Here is a 25,546-nt window from a genome sequence, read left to right as displayed (position 1 = left end):
AACATGGGCTAAAGATACTGCGGCGATCCAGTCGTTGGGTTGACTAAAAAACCCTTTGAAAACGAGGCGCACGACAGTAATGAGAGTAGTCATTACTCCGAGCGCAATAATAGTTGCGTTGAATGAAGGCAATCTATTTCGGACTTGGATGCCGCATGCAACTTAGGTGATATTTTTTGTGACCGTTTATTACAGTTAGTAGTCAGGCGATAAATAAAGGCACCAGCTATGGCGAACTTCACAAGAATGTGAGAATTAACAATGGGTCTCTACAATGCACGAGTGGCGTGTTTAACTTGTAGTGCGGTATACCTTTGCTGCCCGGTGGCTCCTAGTGGCGTGATCTTATGGGATCCAGCTTACATATGTTTCTTATATTACAATCCTGGCTCTTTACCGGAAGCAGTACTTGAACTCGAAATCAAGAACCTCAAGTATCATTCTGCAGAAGTTGGGCGATGGCAAGGAAGAGAATCATTCCGTTTTCTGCAAACAAGAGGGTTAAGAAATCTACATTGAGCTAGTTAACCACCGATTGACCCATTGCCGATTGTTAATACTATGGCTGCAGTGGGCGTGCGGTGAGGTAAGATTGGACAACAGATAAGACGTGTCCTGGCTATTGTACCCAGCGGTAATACCGAGGTACAGTGAATTCAGCTATGGTAATCAGATCAGAGAGGGTCTCAATTGGCCACCTAGAACCCTTAGGCCAGATTTGCTTAAGGAACAAATGCTGAAATGTTAGGACAATATTGAAACAGCTGACTTAAAATAGATATCTCACCTTCCTTATATCTCGAAGACCGCCAGCCGACATAATTGATGGCAAGAATTCCAGGATTTGTGACTGTTCCCATGGTTTTAGGTTCTCCACGCCAACTTTGTTATTTTCCAGTACGTATTTCTGCATGAGTCTCATGGTGATAGTTGCAAGCGCTTTCAAGTCCTTGGATTTTGTGTCTAAGAAATCAGGCCTATTCATTTCATATCGTGCTCCGTATCTTGTCGGTTATTTCTTCAACAGCGTAGGATCGTTGGATCGTTGGCATACCTAGCTTAACAAGGCCGGTTCTGTGAAGAACATTGTTACAACTGAGCGATTCATGCGTCATTCCATGGCTTTCAAGACAGATCAGACCGTCTAGTATCTATTTTATGAGCCTTTTGTTTCATAGCGGGAAAGATCTTCTCATACCTGTCCTAGTATGGTGCCGATCTCTTTGCTGCCTGGGAAAGCAGCGGACCTAACAATATGTTCTAATGGCAGATGCATCACTTCGTAGACAATATATAGGCGGCTTGCCGTTGAGAATGCCTCGAGTGCCGCGACAATATTTGAATGTCGCAGCTTGCGAAGCCGCCTGTGCATTGCACTCTATCTTGAGTTGCCGCGAACATAGTACTGAATCCTTTTGCGGTATTGTACAATAATGAAATCAAATAATAATTAGAAGTGTTTCCCTGATCCTGAATTAGACTTGCTCATGACATCTCTAAGCGACCTACCGGGCCTATCTCACGAGGGCAACATATAGACGGTAGCGACCATGATGACTTCAAGTTTCGATTATGTAGGGTTGTGTCATCATAAATAAAGCCATTTAATGGTATTACTGGGTTTGATCTCCGAATCTTTTACCCACGCTCCGCAGCTCATGCGATGGGTGGAGCACAATAGCTGCAACGTAGGCAGGCGACTCGTCAGAACGAGGGTAGTATTTGTCCAATTTCGCCCAGCCAGAGTTATACATTGGTGCCATAATCGAATCGTCCATATATGCCTCTTTTCCTGCTTCGAATTGTGCCAACACGAAGTCCATGGCCAAGAGGACATTATCGAGTGTTGCAAATAATGACTCGAGGGCTTTGGTCGTCATTTTGAGCTTCTCTAGAAAGGACTTGACCTTCTCGAGGATGATCCAGTCGTCCGAAATGAGCTCGTCTCCAGCGCAATCTGCTTCTCTCCACTTGCTGAAATAGCCGTCAATTGCGTCTATCGGATTCAAGGCCGCTCGCAGCATAATGTACCACGAACTCCACCTTGTGTCGTTATCTCGCGCAAGCCTGCGGTTACGGCTAATAGCCATAAACTTTTGGCTTCGCTAAACACGTCTTTGGATGTAAACGACAAAGTTATGCAGCTTACCAAGAGGACCCTTTCGCCGCCACGCCTCAATCTGCTTCAGTGTTACATTATGAAGACGAGAATCTTCCAGTTCAAGCTTCTCGTTATCGGTAACGAAGAGGAAGGCTTTCGCAGCGAGGTTGATAATATGACACTGGCAGCGGAGTCGGTGAGATTTGGCATCATACTGAATGTCAAATTGGCGTAGAAGGCCTATGGATATTAGGAGCAATCGGAAGAAATAGTGGATCGTACCAACCAAGAGAAAGAGATTTCATCATGGTGTCGTTATTGCTCGCATTGTCCGTAACGAAATATCCAAGTTTCGAAGCAAAGCCCCAGTCATCAACCACTTCCATGATTGCCGCAGCGAGGTGAGACCCATCATGCTCACAGTCGATGTCTTTCAGGGCCAAAGTACAGTGTTCCAGCTTGCCGTCTTCCGTAACATAGTGAGCAACTACGCCTAAGATTGCCAACGAGTTGGGGGAAGTCCAAAAGTCGCAGCTGATATGAATCCTTGACTTTGCTGACTGTATGCGTTGCTTGACCTTCTCCTTCTGACCTTCATACTGCCGCATGATCCATTTCCTGACAGTTTGGTGTGTATCTGGAAGCCAAGTATCAATATCGGCATTGACATAGGCCAAGAGCGCTCTGAACTCTGGACATTCCACAAGCCGAAATGGAAGAGAACAAGCCGTAATAAACCTTACGTATAACCCTTCGAGCTGGTCTGGGTCGATGGAGTCTCCGTATTGATCTATAGCGGCAGAGCACGACACTGAACGGTCGACAGAACAATTGATATTCGAGAGCACTGAGCTGGGGCAACTTTAATTGATGACTTTCCTACATGCCCCTTACAGTCTCGCGACGCAAAAGTGAGTCTGAGCGACATATTGTATGCATAGCTTAGTCCACCGGCCGCAGCTCAAGGATGTGCCAGGCCCCAAATTGGAGGGCTACTCGATGAGTTAGATTTAGTAATAACCTGGAGACTATAGATCTATAGATATACTGCCAAATATAAATAGACGTCATTCATTCAGTGTAGGATCCTCTAGGTCGTAAAATCTCAACCCTGTTGCAGTCGCTCTCCTTGACCAAAGTCCCTGTATTAATTCACGCAGAGTTTCTATTCCTTGCCTGTAAGTCATGTCCAAAATTGGTACCTCTTCGGAAAAGGGCTCGGTTAACGCTGCCGGCTTGTCTTGTCTTTCCTGCCACGCTGTAGAGAGCAACACGGAGTTCGGATGCGCCCTATACATCTGCACAACTAAATCAACGTCCGGATCACACACTGCGGGGGACAACCAGCAGGCTGTCGACGACTGCAGTTGTGGTGATGGTGGAGAGCCGAGTGTGAGCTGGCAGTTGTTTCAACGTATTGCGCCCCCGGTTGGGGAAAGGCAGCGGCAATCACTCATTGCACTTATGGTTGAAAGCACAAGAAAAAAACAGTCAATCTCAGACAAGCGCACGAGCGAGGTACCTCAGTCGAATTATCAACATCCAACCGCATACAACAGCGAGGCGATCTCGCAACCTCTATCGCCACATACAACTCGTTCCATGCCCGCTTGTTTGGCACCAACTGCGCCAACGAACGCCGAGGCGGCTGAAGCAGCGAAGCCCGTTCAAAGTCAATTATCATGACCCCATTGGTCGCGGGATTGAATAACATATTCGCGACGCGCACATCCTTGTGGATCACGCCCTCTTGATGCATTGCTTGCAACGATCGCACCGCCTTATCCTCGAGTAGCCTCCCCTCGCCATCCATGGTTTCTGCTGCATCAATGCGACGCCCTCCCCATAACAGAAACGTTGCATGGGAGAACCCAACGTCCTCGGCCAACTGAGAAATGCGCACCCAGATGCCGATATCCTTTCGTCGTGCGAGCAGCAAATGTTTACCAGCCCTTGAGGGCGTCTAGCCTGACATCCCAATAATGAATAAATACATAATATTGCCATATTCTTATGTATCCATAACCGTGCCCTTATATTCTTATGTATTCTTAATCTTAATAATTATTAATAAGATATGCTTGAGGATCCACTCATGTCGCCATCGCCGCCAGCGACTTCCATGACCTCGTTATCCACTGCCACTGTGAAATCGTCTCGAGAGTCGATAGTAAGCACGGTATGTTTTATCGTTTTGCCAAACTTGTCCACAGCATCACGACAAGGCGACCAGGTTCAGTCAAAGACAGGGTATAGACTATATTGGTAGTATATAAGGCGGCCAACAGCGAGAATTCACAATGCAACCGCCTTTTGGAGTAGAAATAACAATTGTCCACGGTGATGCAATGCAAGAACTACAGTCTGCTGTTGTACAGAAGATAATTTGCTACTCATTACATCGTCGGTTTTATTATGACTTTATTCTATAATGCTACAGACAAGGGCTTGAAATAATACAGGGGGAAAGACGCCTCTTCTTGCTTATACGGTCATCCGCTCTGCCTGGTGAGGTCGACTTGGTTATTTCTTCGATATAACCTCTCAATTGCTCTATCGTCTTGTTCTTTTTACGTTGAGCTAATGCTATGTTTTGAGCCTCCGCCCAAGCAAAGCCCAACAAACAATTCTGGGTGTTAATAGTTTAGTCACGTTCATAAAGTATACATATCTTCTCTATTAGGGCCTCTTTATGCTGATGGAGGTCGGCTTCTAAAATTTCTTTTTTGAAGACCTCTCCGTCAAGCTTTTCGAGCTGAATTATTAACTGCTCCTCGAGCTCCCTGTTTTGCTGGAGATTATCTTCGATATATTCCTCAATATTCTGCATTCGTTTGCGTAGGTGAGTCTTATCTAATTCATTGGCCGAACTAACCGCCGACGGCCCAAATAGACAGAAGTACTGGCTAGACGTTTTACTCTCTTCTATTGCAAATTCAAATGGAGTATTGATGGGTGAGATCTTATGTCAACAGGGTCTTAGAATAGAATCCTCAAGTAACATGAGCCTGTTATAGGTATTTTCTACAGTGATTAGATGTAATGTATGTACGTTAATGTAAAGTGACCACTGGGTGGGTGCTGCTCTTGTCCCGAGGACGACAATTGGTAATCTCGTTTTCGTCCCAGATGCGGGCTTCTGCTCTATATGCGAAAGCGACATTAGGCAGTATTTCTACAGAAACACGGTTCGTTGGGATGAGCCACAATGTTATGCGACGAAGTCGGGAGATCTCGTTTGGGAAATTACCTCGGGAACAACTATTGCAGCTCAATGGAGGATCGTAACAACGGATTGAGATGTGTCGCTAGAGTTTGATCCAGTATTGTTCCACTCGGGCGTCTGTTCATGGATTAAGTATTTTCCGTCAACCAGATTCTATGTGTCTGCGGTAGTTGCAGGATCTTTTACTGCGGAAGTTGTCGTCGACACAGACTCTAACCAAATCAGGGTACTTGTTGTGATTTGATAAGCCCATAGCCTCGGTACCTACTCTGACATTTAGGAGACAACCGTGTCTCCCCTTCCTCTCTTCCTCAAATCTTTCCCTCTTATTGAGATATTCTGTAGGCATTCAGCTAGTTATTAATACCTTTAGCAGAGACCGCTGCGGTACGGAAAAGGCCAACTAGGGACTGGTCGTAACTTGGCACGGCAGACAGGAAGGAAATACGAGGACATAGCAACACCAAGATCCATCTTCGTCCCTATGCTTTTATGCGGCAGTGGTGTAAATAAGAGGGTAATCGAGGTATTTACATAAGTGCTTTCAAAGTTATTACAACTCTTCCCCCGGCAACAAGCTCCAAACATTAAAGGCCATAATACAGAGAAGTTATAGAGATAGCAATATGTAATGTAGCCGAAATGAGGTCTGCAATTGCTCCTACGTATACGGTACTGCGCTCTATCGTTCCAGCCCTTTCGAGCCCCTTCGTCAGCTCGACAATTGCGCAAGTAAAGATAGCGAATATTAGAAAAGATACAAATCCAAGTACGCTAAGTGCCGAAGACCAAAACCGTGACTGTGGAAAAGAATATCGTAAAGCGTACGCAATTGTGGACGAGGGGAGGAAAGCGATGCCAACCCCAAGAAAAGGGTTTAAGGTCGGAGTATGCCGTAGAAACCGATCAAAAATTTCCAAAGGCGCGGATATTGGTAATACCCCCCCTAGAAACGCAGATTCCTTGATAGGTAGATTCCAACAGTCGGAACGCCCATTATTCAGAACGCAAGCGCTTTTCGTACCTACTGCGCATCCTTTTGGGATATTTTGCACACTTTGACTAGCAAGGGTTTCGACAGCTGCCTCTGCGTTGCTCACTATACTTGGAAAATTTTCACCCAGTCCAGTTACGCTAGAACCAATAACTTGTACTGGGTTAGGCAGCCCCCTAGAGGAGAGGTTAAAGTTGAGCTATGTAACTGTTAGACTTCTGTTTAGCAAAGCTGTAAATACGATACGGTCTTACCGAAAGTTTGACAATTCCCTCCTTTTCATTTTTAGACTTAGCCAGAACACTGGTAGAGAAGTATAGTATTACTACCAGCGGCACAATGTGCATGACGACAAAGAAGACAAACTTATGGAATTTCTCCATAATAATCAACGGAGCGTTACCTAGTACACTGTTAGATTCCCCTTGCTTTAATAGTGCTGATGCATATATTACATACAGATTTGCAAGACCTAGCCTAATATCGATATCCGGGAGCGCGGCTAACGATCTTTGACTTTCTGCCGTCTTCATCTACCTCGGGTAAGCGGCCCCCTCGTAACGATTATAACCTTACTATCAATTAAACTCCGAGCTGCATGAAACAATTTTGCTGAAGTTGCTTAGTGGCATAAAACGGATACCACCCAGGGCGGAGCTTAATACCTTTTGCAGTATTCAAATTGATTCTACAGCCAAGTTCTGTTATTTCGTATAACAATACTAAGATGGTTTCAGTAGCGGCGCAAGCCTACTGGAGAGATAGATAGCACGGGTGATAAGCGTGAACTGTATTAATAAATTCCTTCTACATTAATCTTTAATGTTACTCAGTTGGCATATACAAAGTACGGCGTCGAACCTAATAAATTATTAGACCACAGCATGGTTTCGGTGTCCCCTAACTGAGAGCGTAGGCTTCCTCTCCTCAGCTATAGGCATCCAGCGTTGCTTCTTTAACTCAGGCATTATAATGCGGTCGTACAGAATAAATAGAGCAATCGACAAGACAAACCATATCCCAATAACTACTACAGTAATAACTGCAGTAATAGACTACTGCCCACCTTGCATGCTATTGACATTTAGGAGACTCGATCCAAGACCTATAGCTAAATGCATTAATATAGGCCTTTAAATTGTTAAGCTCAACAGAAGATCGGGAACGAAAATAATTACAAGCGAGACTACTTACACCACCAAGTAGCGATTGACCCAAATGAAGTTGTCCCTCCATTTTAGCCAAAGAAATAACAGCCCAACCGTTGCAATCAGGCAAGCAAAGCAAGCTATGTAAATTAGAGGAACGTTGCGGACAGCGGCCATCACAGACTTTCCTACTGGGCCTGTCTTCTAGAGAGCGCTGGACTCTTGCATAGAAGTATATGTCGAAGGAGACAAAAGGAATCCTGCTAGAAGTAACTAGGTAAAAAACACCAGCGGCAATGGAATACCAGGGATTAATCGGACTGTCAATTTGAAGGATCTGTTCGTCATACTAGGATAAGTACTTTACTGGTTTGCTTTCTATAGTCCGCAGCCCAATATAATCGTATTGGTCGATATTCCTTAGGGATTGACAACTACTGCTTTCTATTATTGCTGTGGAACAGTATGTACCTGTTATAACATACTTTAAAGCGGTATTAACCTCATTTTGTTAACTCTTGTTCTGGTTACAAGCCTGGGCATCTTAAAAGCTAATGGATGGTTAGTTTAAGCATATATGCACATCGAGGATGTAAAGATATTGTATTTTTTCTTCCGCATGGACTAACTGTAATTTTGGAACCCTTAGTAGGCCAAAAGTTCAAAAGTATCTCAGGCCAGAAGCTACACACGAATAGCGGCTCCGGGGTTGTCACTTCCATATATAAAAGTGGTTCATCGCTCATATTAAAGTTGCAATATAGTCAGTTAACCCATTATGGCACCCCGGACAAGAGCTGCTGCGCTTAAGAAAGTCGCATCCAAGCGTAACGCAGGCGTCGCGAATAAAAGAGAAATAATAAAAGCCGCCAAATTGAGGGAAGATCAGTTGCAGGACCAGCTTATTAGACTTAAGGACAAATATATAAAAGCTAATAACGAAGGGAAGCAACAGCTTAAGAGTCAGTTACAAAAAAAGAGGAAGCTAGTAGACAACGCCGTTACTACGCATATAGAGCTGGATTATAAAATCCAGAACGCGGTTATAAATAAGCCAAATGTAATTAAGCCAGAAGGGAATAAAAGCGTGTTCGTGGAAAACAATCCCTCCAACGGCGGTATCGAACATTTTTTTGGGTCCTAGACTGAACAGCCGACTGGGCGAAATTCTGGATCGCAGCCTAACAACCAATTTGCTTCTGAGGAGAACGACGACGACGACGACGATAAAATTGGGCTCGTCCATGCGATTGGCGACATAAATTTAAACCAAACTCCTGGTAAGCTCGAGATATTTTTTAACGGCGGTTTCGGGCAGTACTACGGCGTATCCCGACATGGCCCGACAAGCAGAGCACGCTATACTATTAACCACATTGCGAAAACCTACGAGGACCTTCCTAATAACCTCAGGAATGATCCTTCTATAAATTTAGACAAAATCACAAGGATACAGGGGCGCGCATCTGCCTTAAAAGGCAAGATCTATTGCGTCCTGGCTGTTGCGTGGAAGCATGTTAGAGAGTACGACCGGATGTTATCGCTGGCTCCTGACAGCTGGACCAGGGTGCGGCAGGGCGCAATCCGTCAAGCGCCTACAATAGTGATTAAAGTCTGGTGGGATAGCGAGGTTAGACCAGTATCTTGGGAAAAACGCGGGCCCGTGAAAAAAGTAATATACCCTGGCGCTAAGCAAGATGCATTCCGGGTACCAAAAACCATCAAGTATAGTACAATAATCATTTTGGAGAAAGACACCAATTATATACATAAAGCAGACCATCTTATTATTAATACGGCCGTACGACAAGAAAAGAGGCATTAAGAGTACGAGAACTAAGGGCTCGGCGTCCAAGGCTTGGATAGAGACCCCACACTAGGATTTCCACTAGTGTTAGAAAAAAGTCGCAAAAATATTGCAACGAAAACCCCCCGAGACCCTGAAGTAGGAGAAGAGCTTTGAGTTAATTTTTCCGCTGCCTTAGTTTAAGTCAGTTGGCTGGTTTGGCAGTTTGTCAATATTCGATGCTTTGGGAGTTAGCATGATATTTGTTATATGCTGTATTTAAGATTCTATAACCTTTATATCGCAAAATAGTAACTCTGGCGGGTCCAGGGCCATCAGCAGATCTGAATACAAAAATCGGGACAGTAATGTTGACACTAGCCCGAACTTTGCCATTCGCAGGTGATGTAAGCGGCTAATAATCGCAGAGCACTTACTTAAGGCTGGCGACACAAACCGATTGTTCACTGCCTCCGTCCTAGTAGTGCAAGCAAGAAGCATAACGTCAGGTCTAACTTGTTGCGTACCATCGGGGGGATATCACCATCACTTAAAAGGTTTTAGAAAAATGACTGCGGAGTCGCAAGCTTCTCTCAAGACATGGGTCTCATGTACGTACTGATCATTCAAGTTGATTAATATTATGCATTACTGATAAATGATCATTTTTTGGGAGCTGATTAACCACGAAATTGACATCAGGATGCCAGCATCACATGCCCTGCTTTCGAAATTAGGTTAGCCATGCGTATGGGTCTCACCTACCCAAAAGCAGCATCTAACAGTATCGAGCCTTGATATATATCCCTGTAGTTATACACCTCCCCACTCAAACAGAGAAAGCAACCCATCCGGAGTTGCTAAATAAGTCTCGAGGAACAAGGGTTTCACGTTTCAAAAGAAATACAAATAACGTTGAAGAGTCTACAGGAACGCGGTATTATATGATTAAAGTGCCACCAGCAGTGCCATATCCAACCAACAATTCCCATGCGATGTGGGCGCCACATCATTGCCGTTCAATAGCATCGACATGTTCTACGGGGGTTTCCCCAGGAACAAATATGTGCAGTGCAGCACAAGGTGTCTAGGTAAAGGAGAAGAGCAACAGAACCACGCGGCGAATACAGATATGGTTGATTCGTATGGCCCAATCAACAATCAATGCTGAGTTGGGAGTTGTATAATTTGATAAGACCATCAGTCATTGCGCTCAACCGGGTGGCAGCTGGTGAGTTTCTGGAGATCACTACTACGGGCGGCCCCTGCCAAGGACAGAAAATAACGGTTAATTAGGATTGCGAATTTATACACTACCTTAGAAGTGGCATGATCGTCAACCTTTTAAATAAGAGGCCTAGGGATCCCGCGTATCAGTAGCGTTGCGCGAAGAGTGTATAGCTAAAAGAACTTTTAGGTCGGAATGCCGTTGAGTATGAGAACCTCCTCACAACCAAGACAACTTAATCAACAGTTGAACGAGAGGTCCTGTGGCCTCTTGGTCGCCCAGCCTGCATCTTCATTCCGTACATTCCGGTATGCACTGTAATCCATCGTATTTCGTATTCTACGGGTAGCCTCTGCTTCAAGAGTGCTTTGTTTGTCTCGTGATGGTCTTAAGCAGATAGGTGTACGATTCGCCCCTCGATTTATCCGAGGATCGAATGGCTGCCCGGTTGTCAGTGTTATAGTCAAGATTATTTCATCTTCCATATGTAAACATCGTTATTGCTGTATTGTAGTGTAAACCAACACCGCTCCTGAGCCGCTAATGTCCACTGCCATCATCTTAGGGCATCGATTCCCTGTCTCATCAGTTTCAGGTACTATTTCCGTATTTTGTCCGGTGCCTCCGTCTGTCTTTAGCGTTGCTTTATATGGAATCGTATAAGTTCTCAAGACCGGAATTTCGAGTCGATGTGAGTTTATCTTATCTTCATATCAGGTGCGTAATCTGATACGCAGCTTGCTTAAAAGCTCGCCGTTCCGCTGTTGCCAGATTGCAATGCTGCAATAATAGGCTACTAGAAATTTCGTCCCTAGTACAACCAAATACATACGCATTACACGTAACAATCGAGTAGCTCGGTTAGTATATGAATGGATCCGTTACGTCTATCATTGCATTGTATGGTGCCGCGACTGCACTGAGCACAAGTATATTGCATTTAGCTACGTACTTTATTGATTAACGCGACCAGTGTTCAAGTTGCGGACGCGGTCCATACCGTTAAACTCCCGGTTGCCATTGGTCTGCTACAATTGTTTAAGTCCACCAGTGAAAATAGTTTACGGCTCTAAGCAGAACTGTTCGGGGTTTTCAAGACAAATGCAAATGTGCAGAGATGGACTCCATCATATCAGCTGGACTGTTGCATTTCCTATGGCAATACTGGATCTCGTAGTGGGACTTTGTCGAAATCTACAGGCCACTTTGCCCGCTAATTCTTAGTTGAGGACACCCGGACGCTGTACCTGAATTCCACTGTAAACTTTACTTGCCACAAATAATTTCAGTACAGAATCGTTCCATACTATAGGCTACTCTTTCCCTTAGTTCTTGTCGTTCGGACGAGGTTGTAGCTGATGGTCACTTTGTCCGCTACCGGCCACATATTCCTCCCAGACGTACTATTATTTATCGGACTATAATTGGGATCCGTTATAGTATAAGGGACATCAATTTCCCGCAGTGTTTAACAAGGGAATAGTAACCATTATGAGTCGTTGTAAGCACTCTGTGTAGGTAAGGGTATTGAAGAAAGGCGCTTAGGTTGTCCTCGAAGAATCTGACCGACTTCAGCGGCTCCTTACAGATATTAATAACGTAGATAACCCAATTGGCACTATCCTTCTTATAGGCAACCAAACGAAGTGTCGTATTGGTGATTCCCTAGGTTTGAACTATAGCGCGCTGAAGGTTCAACTACATTACAGCGAATATCATTTACATATTACTCGTCTTCAAAACAAGAGATACATCCTCCTTATAGACGGAGATATACCAACCCATAACAGACTTCCGCGGTTATGCATACCGCATGCTTGCCATGAAACCATGGTCAAACCAATTTTTGAAGGAACCTCGACAGTAAAATCAATGGACACTGCCAATGAGATTTACTCCAGGGTGATAGTGACGCTTGCGGATGTTGTCTGTATGTTCGTCGCGGATATGGGAGGTATTTAGAAGACGGTTCACCACCTTACGGCTTGGGCAGCTAATGGCAAGGCATCTACATCTCCAATACGTCCCGCGCTTGTATAAGTTGTTCCGAGGGGATAGAAATCAAACGCAGAATCGGCATTGAATACTTTCAGCGGCCATCAGGGCCCTAACTCGCTATGTTACTATTTCCAGCAAATCAGCGTAATGTATCTTTCCAACCAAAAAAAGCAACTTAAGCAGTATTAGCCAATCCGCAAGGAGCTTCTTCGATTAATGGACCTAGTTTAGGGCCACAAACTCCAATCGGATTGGCTATTCTCCACAATACATACAGCAGAATTCCTACGGGGTGCGGCGGATGCTATAACGAGGTCGCCCAAAATGCAATTCGACTTTATTAAAGCTTCGAGGGAAAAGTTTCTACTTCCTCGCAATCTCAGAAGGTACCTTTTGAATTTCCTAACAAGTTACGATAAAGCGGCTGCACTGAAACATACAATGCCCTTAGTAGCCTTAAGTTTTATTTTAGACCAGTATCCCCCCGAAATACATAGTAGGCCTGTTTGGGTATGCGTTGGTTGGCCGTAGTTTGACCAGTTATAGAATTTAACCCCAGTAATGCCTTCCATACTTTATACCAAGACGTATGCGTCGGAGTAAAAGAAGACCCCCAGGTGCACCAGGACCAAGCGAGCCTCCCGATCCTCCTATTTGTCGTTGTTTATTCAATTAAGGATGCCATTGTAGAGCAATATTATAAGTATGAAACTATTGGAACGTTAAAGTTATTGCGCAAACGGCATTTAGCCTAAGCCTGCTTGCATCTTATATTTCCTACCTCTGAAGATACATATCTCTGTTGCCTCCAACGAAGACCCCAATACCGCCTGCCTTACGGACATTGGACATACTAAGTATATATCCGCATCTTCTACGACCGAGACCATAAAGATCCGTTGCTATTTGTTGTTGAGGAATGCGTCCTTTGTAGGGAAAATACATAGAATGTTCGGATCCGCATGAAACTAGATACTGCAGCGACCTGTATACTAAGCATTGACGGAGGAGGGACACGGGGGCAAGCTTCTCTAGAGTTCCTTAAGGCTCTGCAACATTATGTAGCACTACTATACCCGGTACAACGCAACTTCGATGTAGTGTATGGGACAAGCTCCGGTAGGTTAGATCGGTACGGGCTTGGCTACGCTAGACTGACTATCAACAGGCGCTATAATTGCATGTGCTCTTTTTTACAATGCTTGGTCGGTAGAGAAATGCATTGACTATTTTGAACTATCCTTAAGATTAGCATTCGATAGACGACGTATATTCAAGCTTTTCCAGTTAATGTTTGGACATATTCCGGTCATATCTACCGTCATCCAGCTGGTAATTTTAATACTATGCGACAGCAAATACTCCGGTAACAAGCTGGAGATGATTCTGCAAGACGTTTGTGGCCAAGATAGAAGCATAAATAACTCCAGGAAGGTAAGCGAAATGGGAGCATTATTTGGCGTATCGCTGACCAGTACGGACGATATGAGCACTTTCATATTGACAAACTACAACGGAGTCGGGCAACACCAGTGTCACAGGGGTAGGTAGTGCTACTGGCATAAGTAAGAAAAACTACTAACATTGTCAGACTATAATATTCTCAATCTCCGTAAAAGTACCTGCAACGTACCGTTGTGGGAAATATGTGTTTCCCCGAACTTCAGTTGAGGAAAAGTACTGATGCCGGGCCAGTCTTCGCTGCTATACAGCAGCCCTATAGTAAATTGGTTCCCAAACTATTGCATTCAATTTCGTCCTCTCTGATGTCTTCTCCAGCTACTTTACCCCGCACTGTATTAAAGATGTTGGCACTTTCCAAGACGGCGGCCTTACTTTCAACAATCCTGCAACAATTGCGCTTAAAGAAGCCGCATCCCTCTTCCCTGCTGCGCCAGAACCGAGCATTATGGTGTCTCTCGGAACGGGCTAAGGGAGACCAAAACATATAAACAATGAGGATACCGGTAACTTCCTAAGAAATACATTTGCGGCAAGATTGTTCCATGCCTTTGGAAATAGGGTGACTCCACCGCCGCGTGGAAGCAGCTATTGAGCCATCAAAACCTCGGAGATGGGCAAGGGTTTTTTCGTTGCGACATCAAGTTTGAGGCAAATCAACCAGCTTTAGATAACGTGGGCAGCATGAACGAAATTGGGCGAATGGCTCACGAGGCAGCTCTTGGGTCGTCTGCCATAAAGCAACTAGCTAAGCGTATCAGAGCCGAGCTGTTTGTCTTCAAGCTAGATATCTCTCAGCTGCTACAGTTCTTCGCTGGTACTTTCGAATGCGTGGGTCACATCTCGTGCCGTCTACGCCCTGGAAGTATCGAGTTTATGACACTCATAAACCAACTATCCGCAAGGTCCGCCTCGTTCAACTGTCAAGGCCAATCGTTCTCTGACTGTTTTCGAGAGTACGATGATATCGACGAGTATATACCGCTCCGCCAAACCATATGTTTCCACGTACCGAGCCGCCAGCACCAATTTGGAATTATACTACAAGACGGACCCTCTGTTTTTAATATCAGCGGGTCTCCATTTACGCTTGAATGGCTCGCTAAGCAACAGGCCACTGGAGCCCACTTCGGCACTGTAGACCACAGAAACCGGACTCGCGTAAATAAGGTCACGACGCAGCTGCGAAAGCGCAGAAGGATACGCTAGCTCCCGTCACAAGTCCACATGTAGTAGTTAGGCATCAAAGAGTTGCCTATTTAAAATTATGCAGACACAGCGGTTGATGGATGTCTGCTTATTCAATTATCATTCTCGAATTTGCAATGCACATTCACAGTGTGGAATGCGGAGGCATAGCTGGTATATTGCATCACCTGAAGCATATCGCGCCGCCAAGCATACAGGATTTCTGAGAATCCGGCAAGTATCAAGAGCTCGAGAGGGGGTCGGTCACGCACACAAGGCTACACGGCTGGCACAGGGCGGCCTACAGTAGTACGGATAAAGATAAGAATATGCAGCCAGCGTAACGCTATCGCTTAGCCGTTACTTCTGCCTCGCCTCCTCCTCGGCGACAATAGCCTCTAGGTCTCGGCCGACCATCCACTCCCTGGTGGCGTCTATAACGCGGTCCAGCGTCTCGCCGCCGTCGAGTACGTCGGGCAGGTTGTAGACGTTGAGGCCGGTACGGTAGTCGGTATAGCGGTCCTAATTGTAGTTGTACGTCCGTATCTTGTCGCCGCGCATTATCTGCACCTTGCTCAGGACGCTTCTCGCGTCGCGCATTGGTTCCTTACGTATCAGAACTACTACCGGCATAAGCTGATAATGGAACCAAGCAGCTACGACCCGTGTTCGATGGTATGATGTCCTGATAGTAAATCTATTGGCATCGTAGGAATGCAGAATGATAATACCCTGCAATTGGGTAACGATGCATTTATAGCAATAGAGGATCAATGTCTACGGCAGCACAATATAACTGCAAAGCCAAAAATAATACTGATTAATAGATCTGTTGAGGATTTCAATGGACTGCAAATCAGGTTTTTTTTTACTGATAGCATTATTGATACCTATCAGAAAGGTCAAGCAGATAATCTTCAACCAGTCAATATAAACGACACTGATCAAGACCAGCAATATATCCAACAACGGGCATGAAGCGCATACCTGGCTTCAATTTGCCAACCTAAAGCAGCAGTAGATTATTCCGTAGCAGCGCAAGTACAGTCACCTAACGACAAAGATATTAATGTACACGATCGACAATAGCAACAGGACTACAAGGACCGTGGACTATGTTTTCACCTACTACGTAAAACGGATTTGAAGATGTTTATCTTTGCAGATGGGTTATTTGCTAACAACAACGACCTAACCTCCTATATTGACTATATATGTGTGTATATATATTGACCAAGAGAGATTGGTAGGTTGGTATGTAGGCTAGCGTAATCGCACAAGGTGCGATTACAGAAGGGATAAATAGGTCGCGTTACTGCCACCTCATTTTTCATCCCGTCGTACCAATTTGATTCATTGAAAGAGATCTCTTGTTACCAGTTTCCCCCAGAACCGAACCAACAATATAATTGTACTTGCCGATGAACTGGAACACACGGACGAGCAGTTCAAGATCCAAGGCAATATTAAACACCAGTTATCGACCAAGTGTAAACGAGTTACCAGAAGTGACTTGCTTCGAAGATATACAGTACTGTGTCCGGTCTGGACATAGGTTACGTCCTTACCCAGACAGCCAATACAATAGCTAGCCTGCTACAGATGCCCCCTATCCCACTTGTTATGTGTACTGACTCGCATTCTCTATACAAGTGTCTCGTTAAGCGTGGATCAATACCCGAGAAACGGATAATGATCGACATTATAGCAATTCGACAGAGCTACGAGCGGCGAGAAATATCAGAGATCCGTTAGATCAATAGTAACGATAATCCAGTCAATGCAATAACAAAGATACAGCTAAATGGAGTACTAGAACGGCTTGTATCTACCAAGCAGATCGATATACGTATTAAAGGATGGGTCGATAGGAGGGTACAGAGCAAGTAGGAGTTTTCCAGCATTTTTAAAGAGCTGCCTGTGTGTGTGGAAATATGAACCAGCGCAAGGGGGTATTATGTAGGGGTAGTACTAGTGTGGATATACTGACCAGAGGAAGGCTAATGTATACAAGCCGTAACTCATACAGTATCGGAGCTCTACGCCCACTAGGGTATAAGTAAGGTACGACAGCGCCATCCTCCTTTTACCCCCTTCGTACCAAATTGAATCATTGAAAGAGATCTCTTGTTGCCAGTTTCCCTCAGAACCGAACTAACATCATATGACTATAGTTACAGCAATACTAGAAGGAACTACTACTCAGAACCTTCATCGCTATCTATACACACATATCGAATGAGGGTCGAGGGGCAAATGAATATGTGCACGGGCCATCTGGAACGTGCGTAGAATGTGCGCCGAACAGAACGCGAGCTTACTCTGGGGGTTTTCCAAGCCGGCGATAGTCATCTCGCACATTACATTGCTATCTCGCCGCCGTCGATATTTACTTCTACCGGCCGCTACAAAGAAAATATGCGCATAACCTGCGTTATGAACGTATTATTGCGATGCGAACATAAAATTATATACGCCTGTTCCATAAGTCACCTCGTAACAACATATTGAATGGGTATTTCAAAGAAAGATTGGCTTATTTAAAGTCATAAAATATTTTGCCGTAACTTCTATGTTCAATACGATTATATATTGCGGCTGGAATCAGCTTATCATCATTACCGCTACTATTAGCATTGGCGAGCTTTATTCAGTCCGCCTTTTTGTTGGCCGAATGTGTAGAGAACATGAAGATTCGTCAGACAGGAATGCTCTTTGTTGTAAATTTGCGAAGGCATTAAATGGCAACCTGCGTGTATAAACGTCTCGTTTCCCTGAGGTCGATGCTGTGCCACGGACAACACAAGCTCTTTCATACCCCCTTTACCCCCTTAGTAATATTCACTACCTCTCGTGGACTCTTTAGCTCAACATCCTTAAGCATTACCATACCATAGCTTTTAACGACATTGCAATCGAACGAGAGGGTTGCGTCCGGTAGCGGAATTACCTTATTCATGAACACGATTGCCTCGCCCGTCGTGAAATTGTTATGAGATGTCGAAACGATTCGCGAAGTCAGTGGGGCGCCCGTCCGCTTTTCAAGCGTAACTCGGTAGACTGCTCTCTGCCCGTGAAGTACAAGTTCTTCTATATCAAAAAAGAAAGTACAGCAGGAATTTACTCGTTCCACTCTTCCACAGGTAGTATTACATACGTTGTATTACATAGTCGAATAAAAATTACTCCTCATTGAGTTAGTTAAAACATTCATAACAAGTAAGCCTAAATACTCAGCAACTAGTAAAACTTCATTACAATACTTCCAGGGCGTACGATGGGGACCCAACCTGTTGTTGCGCTAGTCACCATACTGGACACAAAGTTTCCCCCTCCACCACCTCCACCTGTAAAAACCATAATAGTATTGTACTGCATTGGATAAGCAGTGCCATTATACACACATGAGACCGCACCTCCACTGCCTCCACCCCTATACCCTCCACCTCCAGCTCCTGAACACAATGTAGGTGTTGAGGTGTACGGTGGGGAACCACGAGGAACAGGCTGACTGGGTATGACTACTGAATTTCCACCGTTATTCCCATCTCCAGGGTTGCCATTAACACCAACGCAATGAACATCAAAATCACCAGTAATAATTGGAGTTTCACCTCTGGCGCCTGGGATGCCATTAAACCCTGGGTACCCTCCTTGGACAAATACAAACTTTACACCCGTGTAGTAGAAGGCAGATAGCGACGTTCGGCCTTCATGGGTAGAGCACTGTGGGCACGTAGGAGGTGAAGGCAGGTTGGTCATGTTGTTATAAGGGCTATCTCCGGTTACTCCATCATGAAATGGAGCCGCACTGCGTGAAAATCCAGAGCTGCAACCACCACCTGCTCCTGCGACTATTTGTAATGCACCATCGACAAAAAAAGCGGATGCACCACCTCCTCCAGTAATATTTGAATATCCCTCCGGAAGGTTGCAGAATCCTCCATTACCATACTGACTTGTTCCGCGCATAGTAGCATTTGCAGTACCTCCAGCAACAACAACAATCTCCTGCCCCGGAATAACGTCCATCGTGCCTACAATATAAGATCCCAAAGAGACTCGTAATATAGCACAGCTGCCGCATCCACCAGAAACTTCAAACGCCATAGTAGACATGCATGGAGGAACGGTCCAAGTCGCCACACCGCCCGCCGCACCAGAGGCAGATAATTTGCTAGTAGAGGTATACCCAATAACACATGATGACGGTGTCTGGACAATAATAGTTCCAGAGACAGTACCACTAGGAGAAACAGTAGTAGTAGTGATTCCAAGACCAGTCCATAACTGTGTAGTTACCACGAAGCTTTGAGGAGTCTGAATAATAATAGTACCAGGAACAGTACCACTAGGCAGAATGGTAGTAGTACTAGTTCCAAGACCAGTCCACGGCTGCATTGTTACAATGTAGGTTTGAGGAGTCTGAACAATAATAGTTCCGGGAAGAGTACCACTAGGCGGAACGGTGGTAGTAGTAGTTCCAAGACCAGTCCACGGCTGCGTTGATACAACGTAGCTCTGAGGGGTCTGAATAATAATAGTACCAGGAAGAGTACTACTAGGTGGAACGGTAGTAGTAGTAGTTCCAAGACCAGTCCACGGCAGCGTTGTTACAACGTAGCTTTGAGGAGTCTGAATAATAATAGTACCAGGAAAGGTACCACTAGGTGGAACGGTAGTAGTAGTAGTTCCAAGACCAGTCCACGGCTGCGTTGTTACAACGTAGCTATAAGGAGTCTGAATAATAATAGTACCGCGAAGAGTACCACTAGGCGGAACGGTAGTAGTAGTAGATACAAGACCAGTCCACGGCTGCGTTGTTACAATGTAGCTTTGAGGAGTCTGAACAATAATAGTACCAGGAAGAGTACTACTAGGTGGAACGGTAGTAGTAGTAGTTCCAAGACCAGTCCACGGCTGCGTTGTTAATACGTAGCTCTGGGGGGTCTGAATAATAATAGTACCAGGAAGAGTACCACTAGGCAGAAGAGTAGTAGTAGTAGTTCCAAGACCAGTCCACGGCTGCGTTGTCACTATATAGCTCTGAGGGGTCTGAATAATAATAGTACCAGGAAAGGTACCACTAGGTGGAACGGTAGTAGTACTAGTTCCAAGACCAGTCCACGGCTGCGTTGTTACAACGTAGCTTTCAGGTGTCTGAACAATAATAGTGCCAGGAAGAGAACCACTAGGCGGAACAGTAGTAGTAGTGGTTCCAAGACCAGTCCACGTCTGCGTTGTTACTATATAACTTTGAGGAGTCTGAACGATAATAGTACCGGGCAGAGTATCACTAGGAGGAATAGTAGTAGTAGTAGTTACAAGACCAGTCCACGGCTGCGTTGTGAATATATAACTTTCGGGAGTTAGAATTATAATGCTTCCAGGACGTGTACTACTCGGTGGCACAGTCGTGATACTAGTTATAGTTCCGGTCCATGGCTGTGACGTCGTTACATAGCCTATTGGAGTCTGAATGACAATAGTACCGGGGATCGTGCTGGTTGGAGAAATAGTATAAGTTGTAATAAATGTACCAGTCCATGGCTCTGACGTTGTTACGTAGCTAGTTGAAGTATCAAAAACAATACTTTTTGTAGTTACTATAATCTTGGTAGGACAGACTCCTATGCACCCGGAGGATGGAGGGATAGTGCTAGTGCCTGGCGTAGGACCCAATGTCGACTCAGTAATAAATCCGCCAGTAACAGTAACGACTATTGTAGTAGGGCAGTTGCCAATACATCCGGGCGACGGCGGAATGGTGCTTGTGCCAGGGGCGGGTCCAAGAGTAGTTTCTGTAACGAACCCACCAGTAGTGGTAACTACAATCCTTGTAGGACAGACTCCCGTACATCCAGAAGATGGAAGAATAGTGCTGGTGCCTGGAGTAGGGCCCAATGTCGACTCTGTAATGAAACCGCCTGTAACAGTTATAACTATCTTGGTAGGGCAGTTGCCAATACATCCGGGCGACGGCGGAATGGTGCTTGTGCCAGGGGCGGGTCCAAGAGTAGTTTCTGTAACGAACCCACCAGTAGTGGTAACTACAATCCTTATAGGACAGACTCCCGTACATCCAGAGGATGGAAGGATAGTGCTAGTGCCTGGGGTTGGGCCCAATGTCGACTCTGTAATAAAACCGCCAGTAACAGTTATTACTATCTTGGTAGGGCAGTTGCCAATACATCCGGGCGACGGCGGAATGGTACTTGTGCCAGGGGCGGGCCCAAAAGTAGTCTCTGTAACGAACAAACCAGTAGTGGTAACTATAATCCTTGTAGGACAGACTCCCGTGCATCCAGAGGATGGAAGGATAGTGTTAGTGCCTAGCGTTGGGCCCAATGTCGACTCTGTAATGAAACCGCCTGTAACAGTTATTACTATTATGGTAGGGCAGTTGCCAATACATCCGGGCGACGGCGGAATGGTACTTGTGCCAGGGTTAGGCCCAAAAGTAGTTTCTGTAACGAACCTACCAGTAGTGGTAACTACAATCCTTGTAGGACAGACTCCCGTGCATCCAGAGGATGGAAGGATAGTGCTAGTGCCTAGCGTAGGGCCCAATGTCGACTCTGTAATGAAACCGCCTGTAACAGTTATTACTATCTTGGTAGGGCAGTTGCCAATACATCCGGGCGATGGCGGAATGGTACTTGTGCCAGGGGTAGGTCCAAAAGTAGTTTCTGTAACGAACCCACCAGTAGTGGTAACTATAATCCTTGTAGGACAGACTCCCGTGCATCCAGAGGATGGAAGGATAGTGCTAGTGCCTGGCGTAGGGCCTAATGTCGACTCTGTAATGAAACCGCCTGTAACAGTTATTACTATTATGGTAGGGCAGTTGCCAATACATCCGGGCAATGGCGGAATGGTGCTTGTGCCAGGGGCGGGCCCAAAAGTAGTCTCTGTAACGAACCCACCAGTAGTAGTAACTACAATCCTTATAGGACAGACTCCCGTACATCCAGAGGATGGAAGGATAGTGCTAGTGCCTGGGGTAGGGCCCAATGTCGACTCTGTAATGAAACCGCCTGTAACAGTTATTACTATCTTGGTAGGGCAGTTGCCAATACATCCGGGCAATGGCGGAATGGTGCTTGTCCCAGGGGTAGGTCCAAAAGTAGTCTCTGTAACGAACCCACCAGTAGTAGTAACTATAATCTTTGTAGGACAGACCCCCGTGCATCCAGAGGATGGAAGGATAGTGCTGGTACCTGGGGTAGGGCCCAATGTCGACTCCGTAATGAAACCGCCTGTAACAGTTATTACTATCTTGGTAGGGCAGTTGCCAATACATCCGGGCGACGGCGGAATGGTGCTTGTACCAGGGGCGGGCCCAAAAGTAGTCTCTGTAACGAACCCACCAGTAGTAGTAACTACAATCCTTGTAGGACAGACTCCCGTACATCCAGAGGATGGAAGGATAGTGCTAGTGCCTGGGGTAGGGCCCAATGTCGACTCTGTAATAAAACCGCCAGTAACAGTTATTACTATCTTGGTAGGGCAGTTGCCAATACATCCGGGCGATGGCGGAATGGTGCTTGTCCCAGGGGTAGGTCCAAAAGTAGTCTCTGTAACGAAACCACCAGTAGTAGTAACTACAATCTTTGTAGGACAGACTCCCGTGCATCCCGAGGATGGAAGGATAGTGCTGGTACCTGGGGTAGGGCCCAATGTCGACTCTGTAATGAAACCGCCTGTAACAGTTATTACTATCTTGGTAGGGCAGTTGCCAATACATCCGGGCGGCGGCGGAATTGTACTTGTGCCAGGGGCGGGTCCAAAAGTAGTCTCTGTAACGAACCCACCAGTAGTGGTAACTATAATCCTTGTAGGACAGACTCCCGTACATCCAGAGGATGGAAGGATAGTGCTAGTGCCTGGGGTAGGGCCCAATGTCGACTCTGTAATGAAACCGCCTGTAACAGTTATTACTATCTTGGTAGGGCAGTTGCCAATACATCCGGGCGACGGCGGAATGGTGCTTGTGCCAGGGGCGGGCCCAAAAGTAGTCTCTGTAACGAACCCACCAGTAGTAGTAACTACAATCCTTGTAGGACAGACTCCCGTACATCCAGAGGATGGAAGGATAGTACTGGTGCCTGGCGTAGGGCCCAATGTCGACTCTGTAATGAAACCGCCTGTAACAGTTATTACTATCTTGGTAGGGCAGTTGCCAATACATCCGGGCAATGGCGGAATGGTGCTTGTCCCAGGGGTAGGTCCAAAAGTAGTCTCTGTAACGAACCCACCAGTAGTAGTAACTACAATCTTTGTAGGACAGACCCCCGTGCATCCAGAGGATGGAAGGATAGTGCTGGTACCTGGGGTAGGGCCCAATGTCGACTCCGTAATGAAACCGCCTGTAACAGTTATTACTATCTTGGTAGGGCAGTTGCCAATACATCCGGGCGGCGGCGGAATGGTGCTTGTGCCAGGGGCGGGTCCAAAAGTAGTCTCTGTAACGAACCCACCAGTAGTGGTAACTATAATCCTTGTAGGACAGACTCCCGTACATCCAGAGGATGGAAGGATAGTGCTGGTACCTGGGGTAGGGCCCAATGTCGACTCTGTAATGAAACCGCCTGTAACAGTTATTACTATCTTGGTAGGGCAGTTGCCAATACATCCGGGCGACGGCGGAATGGTGCTTGTACCAGGGGCGGGCCCAAAAGTAGTCTCTGTAACGAACCCACCAGTAGTAGTAACTACAATCCTTGTAGGACAGACTCCCGTACATCCAGAGGATGGAAGGATAGTGCTCGTGCCTGGGGTAGGGCCCAATGTCGACTCTGTAATAAAACCGCCAGTAACAGTTATTACTATCTTGGTAGGGCAGTTGCCAATACATCCGGGCGATGGCGGAATGGTGCTTGTCCCAGGGGTAGGTCCAAAAGTAGTCTCTGTAACGAAACCACCAGTAGTAGTAACTACAATCTTTGTAGGACAGACTCCCGTGCATCCCGAGGATGGAAGGATAGTGCTGGTACCTGGGGTAGGGCCCAATGTCGACTCTGTAATGAAACCGCCTGTAACAGTTATTACTATCTTGGTAGGGCAGTTGCCAATACATCCGGGCGACGGCGGAATTGTACTTGTGCCAGGGGCGGGTCCAAAAGTAGTCTCTGTAACGAACCCACCAGTAGTGGTAACTATAATCCTTGTAGGACAGACTCCCGTACATCCAGAGGATGGAAGGATAGTGCTAGTGCCTGGGGTAGGGCCCAATGTCGACTCTGTAATGAAACCGCCTGTAACAGTTATTACTATCTTGGTAGGGCAGTTGCCAATACATCCGGGCGACGGCGGAATGGTGCTTGTGCCAGGGGCGGGCCCAAAAGTAGTCTCTGTAACGAACCCACCAGTAGTAGTAACTACAATCCTTGTAGGACAGACTCCCGTACATCCAGAGGATGGAAGGATAGTGCTAGTGCCTGGGGTAGGGCCCAATGTCGACTCTGTAATGAAACCGCCTGTAACAGTTATTACTATCTTGGTAGGGCAGTTGCCAATACATCCGGGCGATGGCGGAATGGTGCTTGTCCCAGGGGTAGGTCCAAAAGTAGTCTCTGTAACGAAACTACCAGTAGTAGTAACTACAATCTTTGTAGGACAGACTCCCGTGCATCCCGAGGATGGAACGATAGTGCTGGTACCTGGGGTAGGGCCCAATGTCGACTCTGTAATGAAACCGCCTGTAACAGTTATTACTATCTTGGTAGGGCAGTTGCCAATACATCCGGGCGGCGGCGGAATTGTGCTTGTGCCAGGGGCGGGTCCAAAAGTAGTCTCTGTAACGAACCCACCAGTAGTGGTAACTATAATCCTTGTAGGACAGACTCCCGTGCATCCAGAGGATGGAACGATAGTGCTGGTGCCTGGGGTAGGGCCCAATGTCGACTCTGTAATGAAACCGCCTGTAATAGTTATTACTATCTTGGTAGGGCAGTTGCCAATACATCCGGGCGACGGCGGAATGGTGCTTGTGCCAGGGGCGGGCCCAAAAGTAGTCTCTGTAACGAACCCACCAGTAGTGGTAACGACAATCCTTGTAGGACAGACTCCCGTACATCCAGAGGATGGAAGGATAATGCTAGTGCCTGGGTTAGGGCCCAACGTCGACTCTGTAATGAAACCGCCTGTAACAGTTATTACTATCTTGGTAGGGCAGTTGCCAATACATCCGGGCGATGGCGGGATGGTGCTTGTCCCAGGGGTAGGTCCAAAAGTAGTCTCTGTAACGAACCCACCAGTAGTGGTAACTATAATCCTTGTAGGACAGACTCCCGTGCATCCAGAGGATGGAACGATAGTGCTGGTACCTGGGGTAGGGCCCAATGTCGACTCTGTAATGAAACCGCCTGTAACAGTTATTACTATCTTGGTAGGGCAGTTGCCAATACATCCGGG

The 25,546-nt window shown here is 46.1% G+C and overlaps 3 protein-coding genes across 3 annotated transcripts; 1 reads left to right on the top strand and 2 right to left on the bottom strand.

Moving 5' to 3' along the window:
* Nucleotides 1-1,613: 1,613 nt before the first annotated feature.
* DCS_04514 (putative AC9 transposase) lies at nucleotides 1,614-2,709 on the bottom strand (the record flags this gene model as incomplete). Its single annotated transcript, XM_040801823.1, has 3 exons — nucleotides 1,614-1,996; nucleotides 2,150-2,341; nucleotides 2,388-2,709. The coding sequence occupies 3 exons, from the start codon at nucleotides 2,707-2,709 to the stop codon at nucleotides 1,614-1,616; spliced, it is 897 nt and encodes a 298-aa protein (XP_040656856.1).
* Nucleotides 2,710-8,247: 5,538 nt separating this feature from the next.
* On the top strand, nucleotides 8,248-9,294 carry DCS_04513 (uncharacterized protein; the record flags this gene model as incomplete). The annotated part of the gene is made up of 2 exons (XM_040801822.1): nucleotides 8,248-8,562; nucleotides 8,623-9,294. The coding sequence occupies 2 exons, from the start codon at nucleotides 8,248-8,250 to the stop codon at nucleotides 9,292-9,294; spliced, it is 987 nt and encodes a 328-aa protein (XP_040656855.1).
* A 9,076-nt stretch (nucleotides 9,295-18,370) lies between these two features.
* Nucleotides 18,371-25,430, bottom strand: DCS_04512 (uncharacterized protein; the record flags this gene model as incomplete). Its single annotated transcript, XM_040801821.1, has 3 exons — nucleotides 18,371-18,477; nucleotides 18,535-25,340; nucleotides 25,387-25,430. The coding sequence occupies 3 exons, from the start codon at nucleotides 25,428-25,430 to the stop codon at nucleotides 18,371-18,373; spliced, it is 6,957 nt and encodes a 2,318-aa protein (XP_040656854.1).
* Nucleotides 25,431-25,546: the final 116 nt, after the last annotated feature.

The sequence above is a fragment of the Drechmeria coniospora genome, chromosome 02, assembly GCF_001625195.1.
Source record: "Drechmeria coniospora strain ARSEF 6962 chromosome 02, whole genome shotgun sequence".
Lineage (NCBI taxonomy): Eukaryota > Fungi > Ascomycota > Sordariomycetes > Hypocreales > Ophiocordycipitaceae > Drechmeria > Drechmeria coniospora.
Note: the sequence above shows the minus strand (reverse complement) of the source record. Positions and strands in the feature narration are given on the sequence as shown.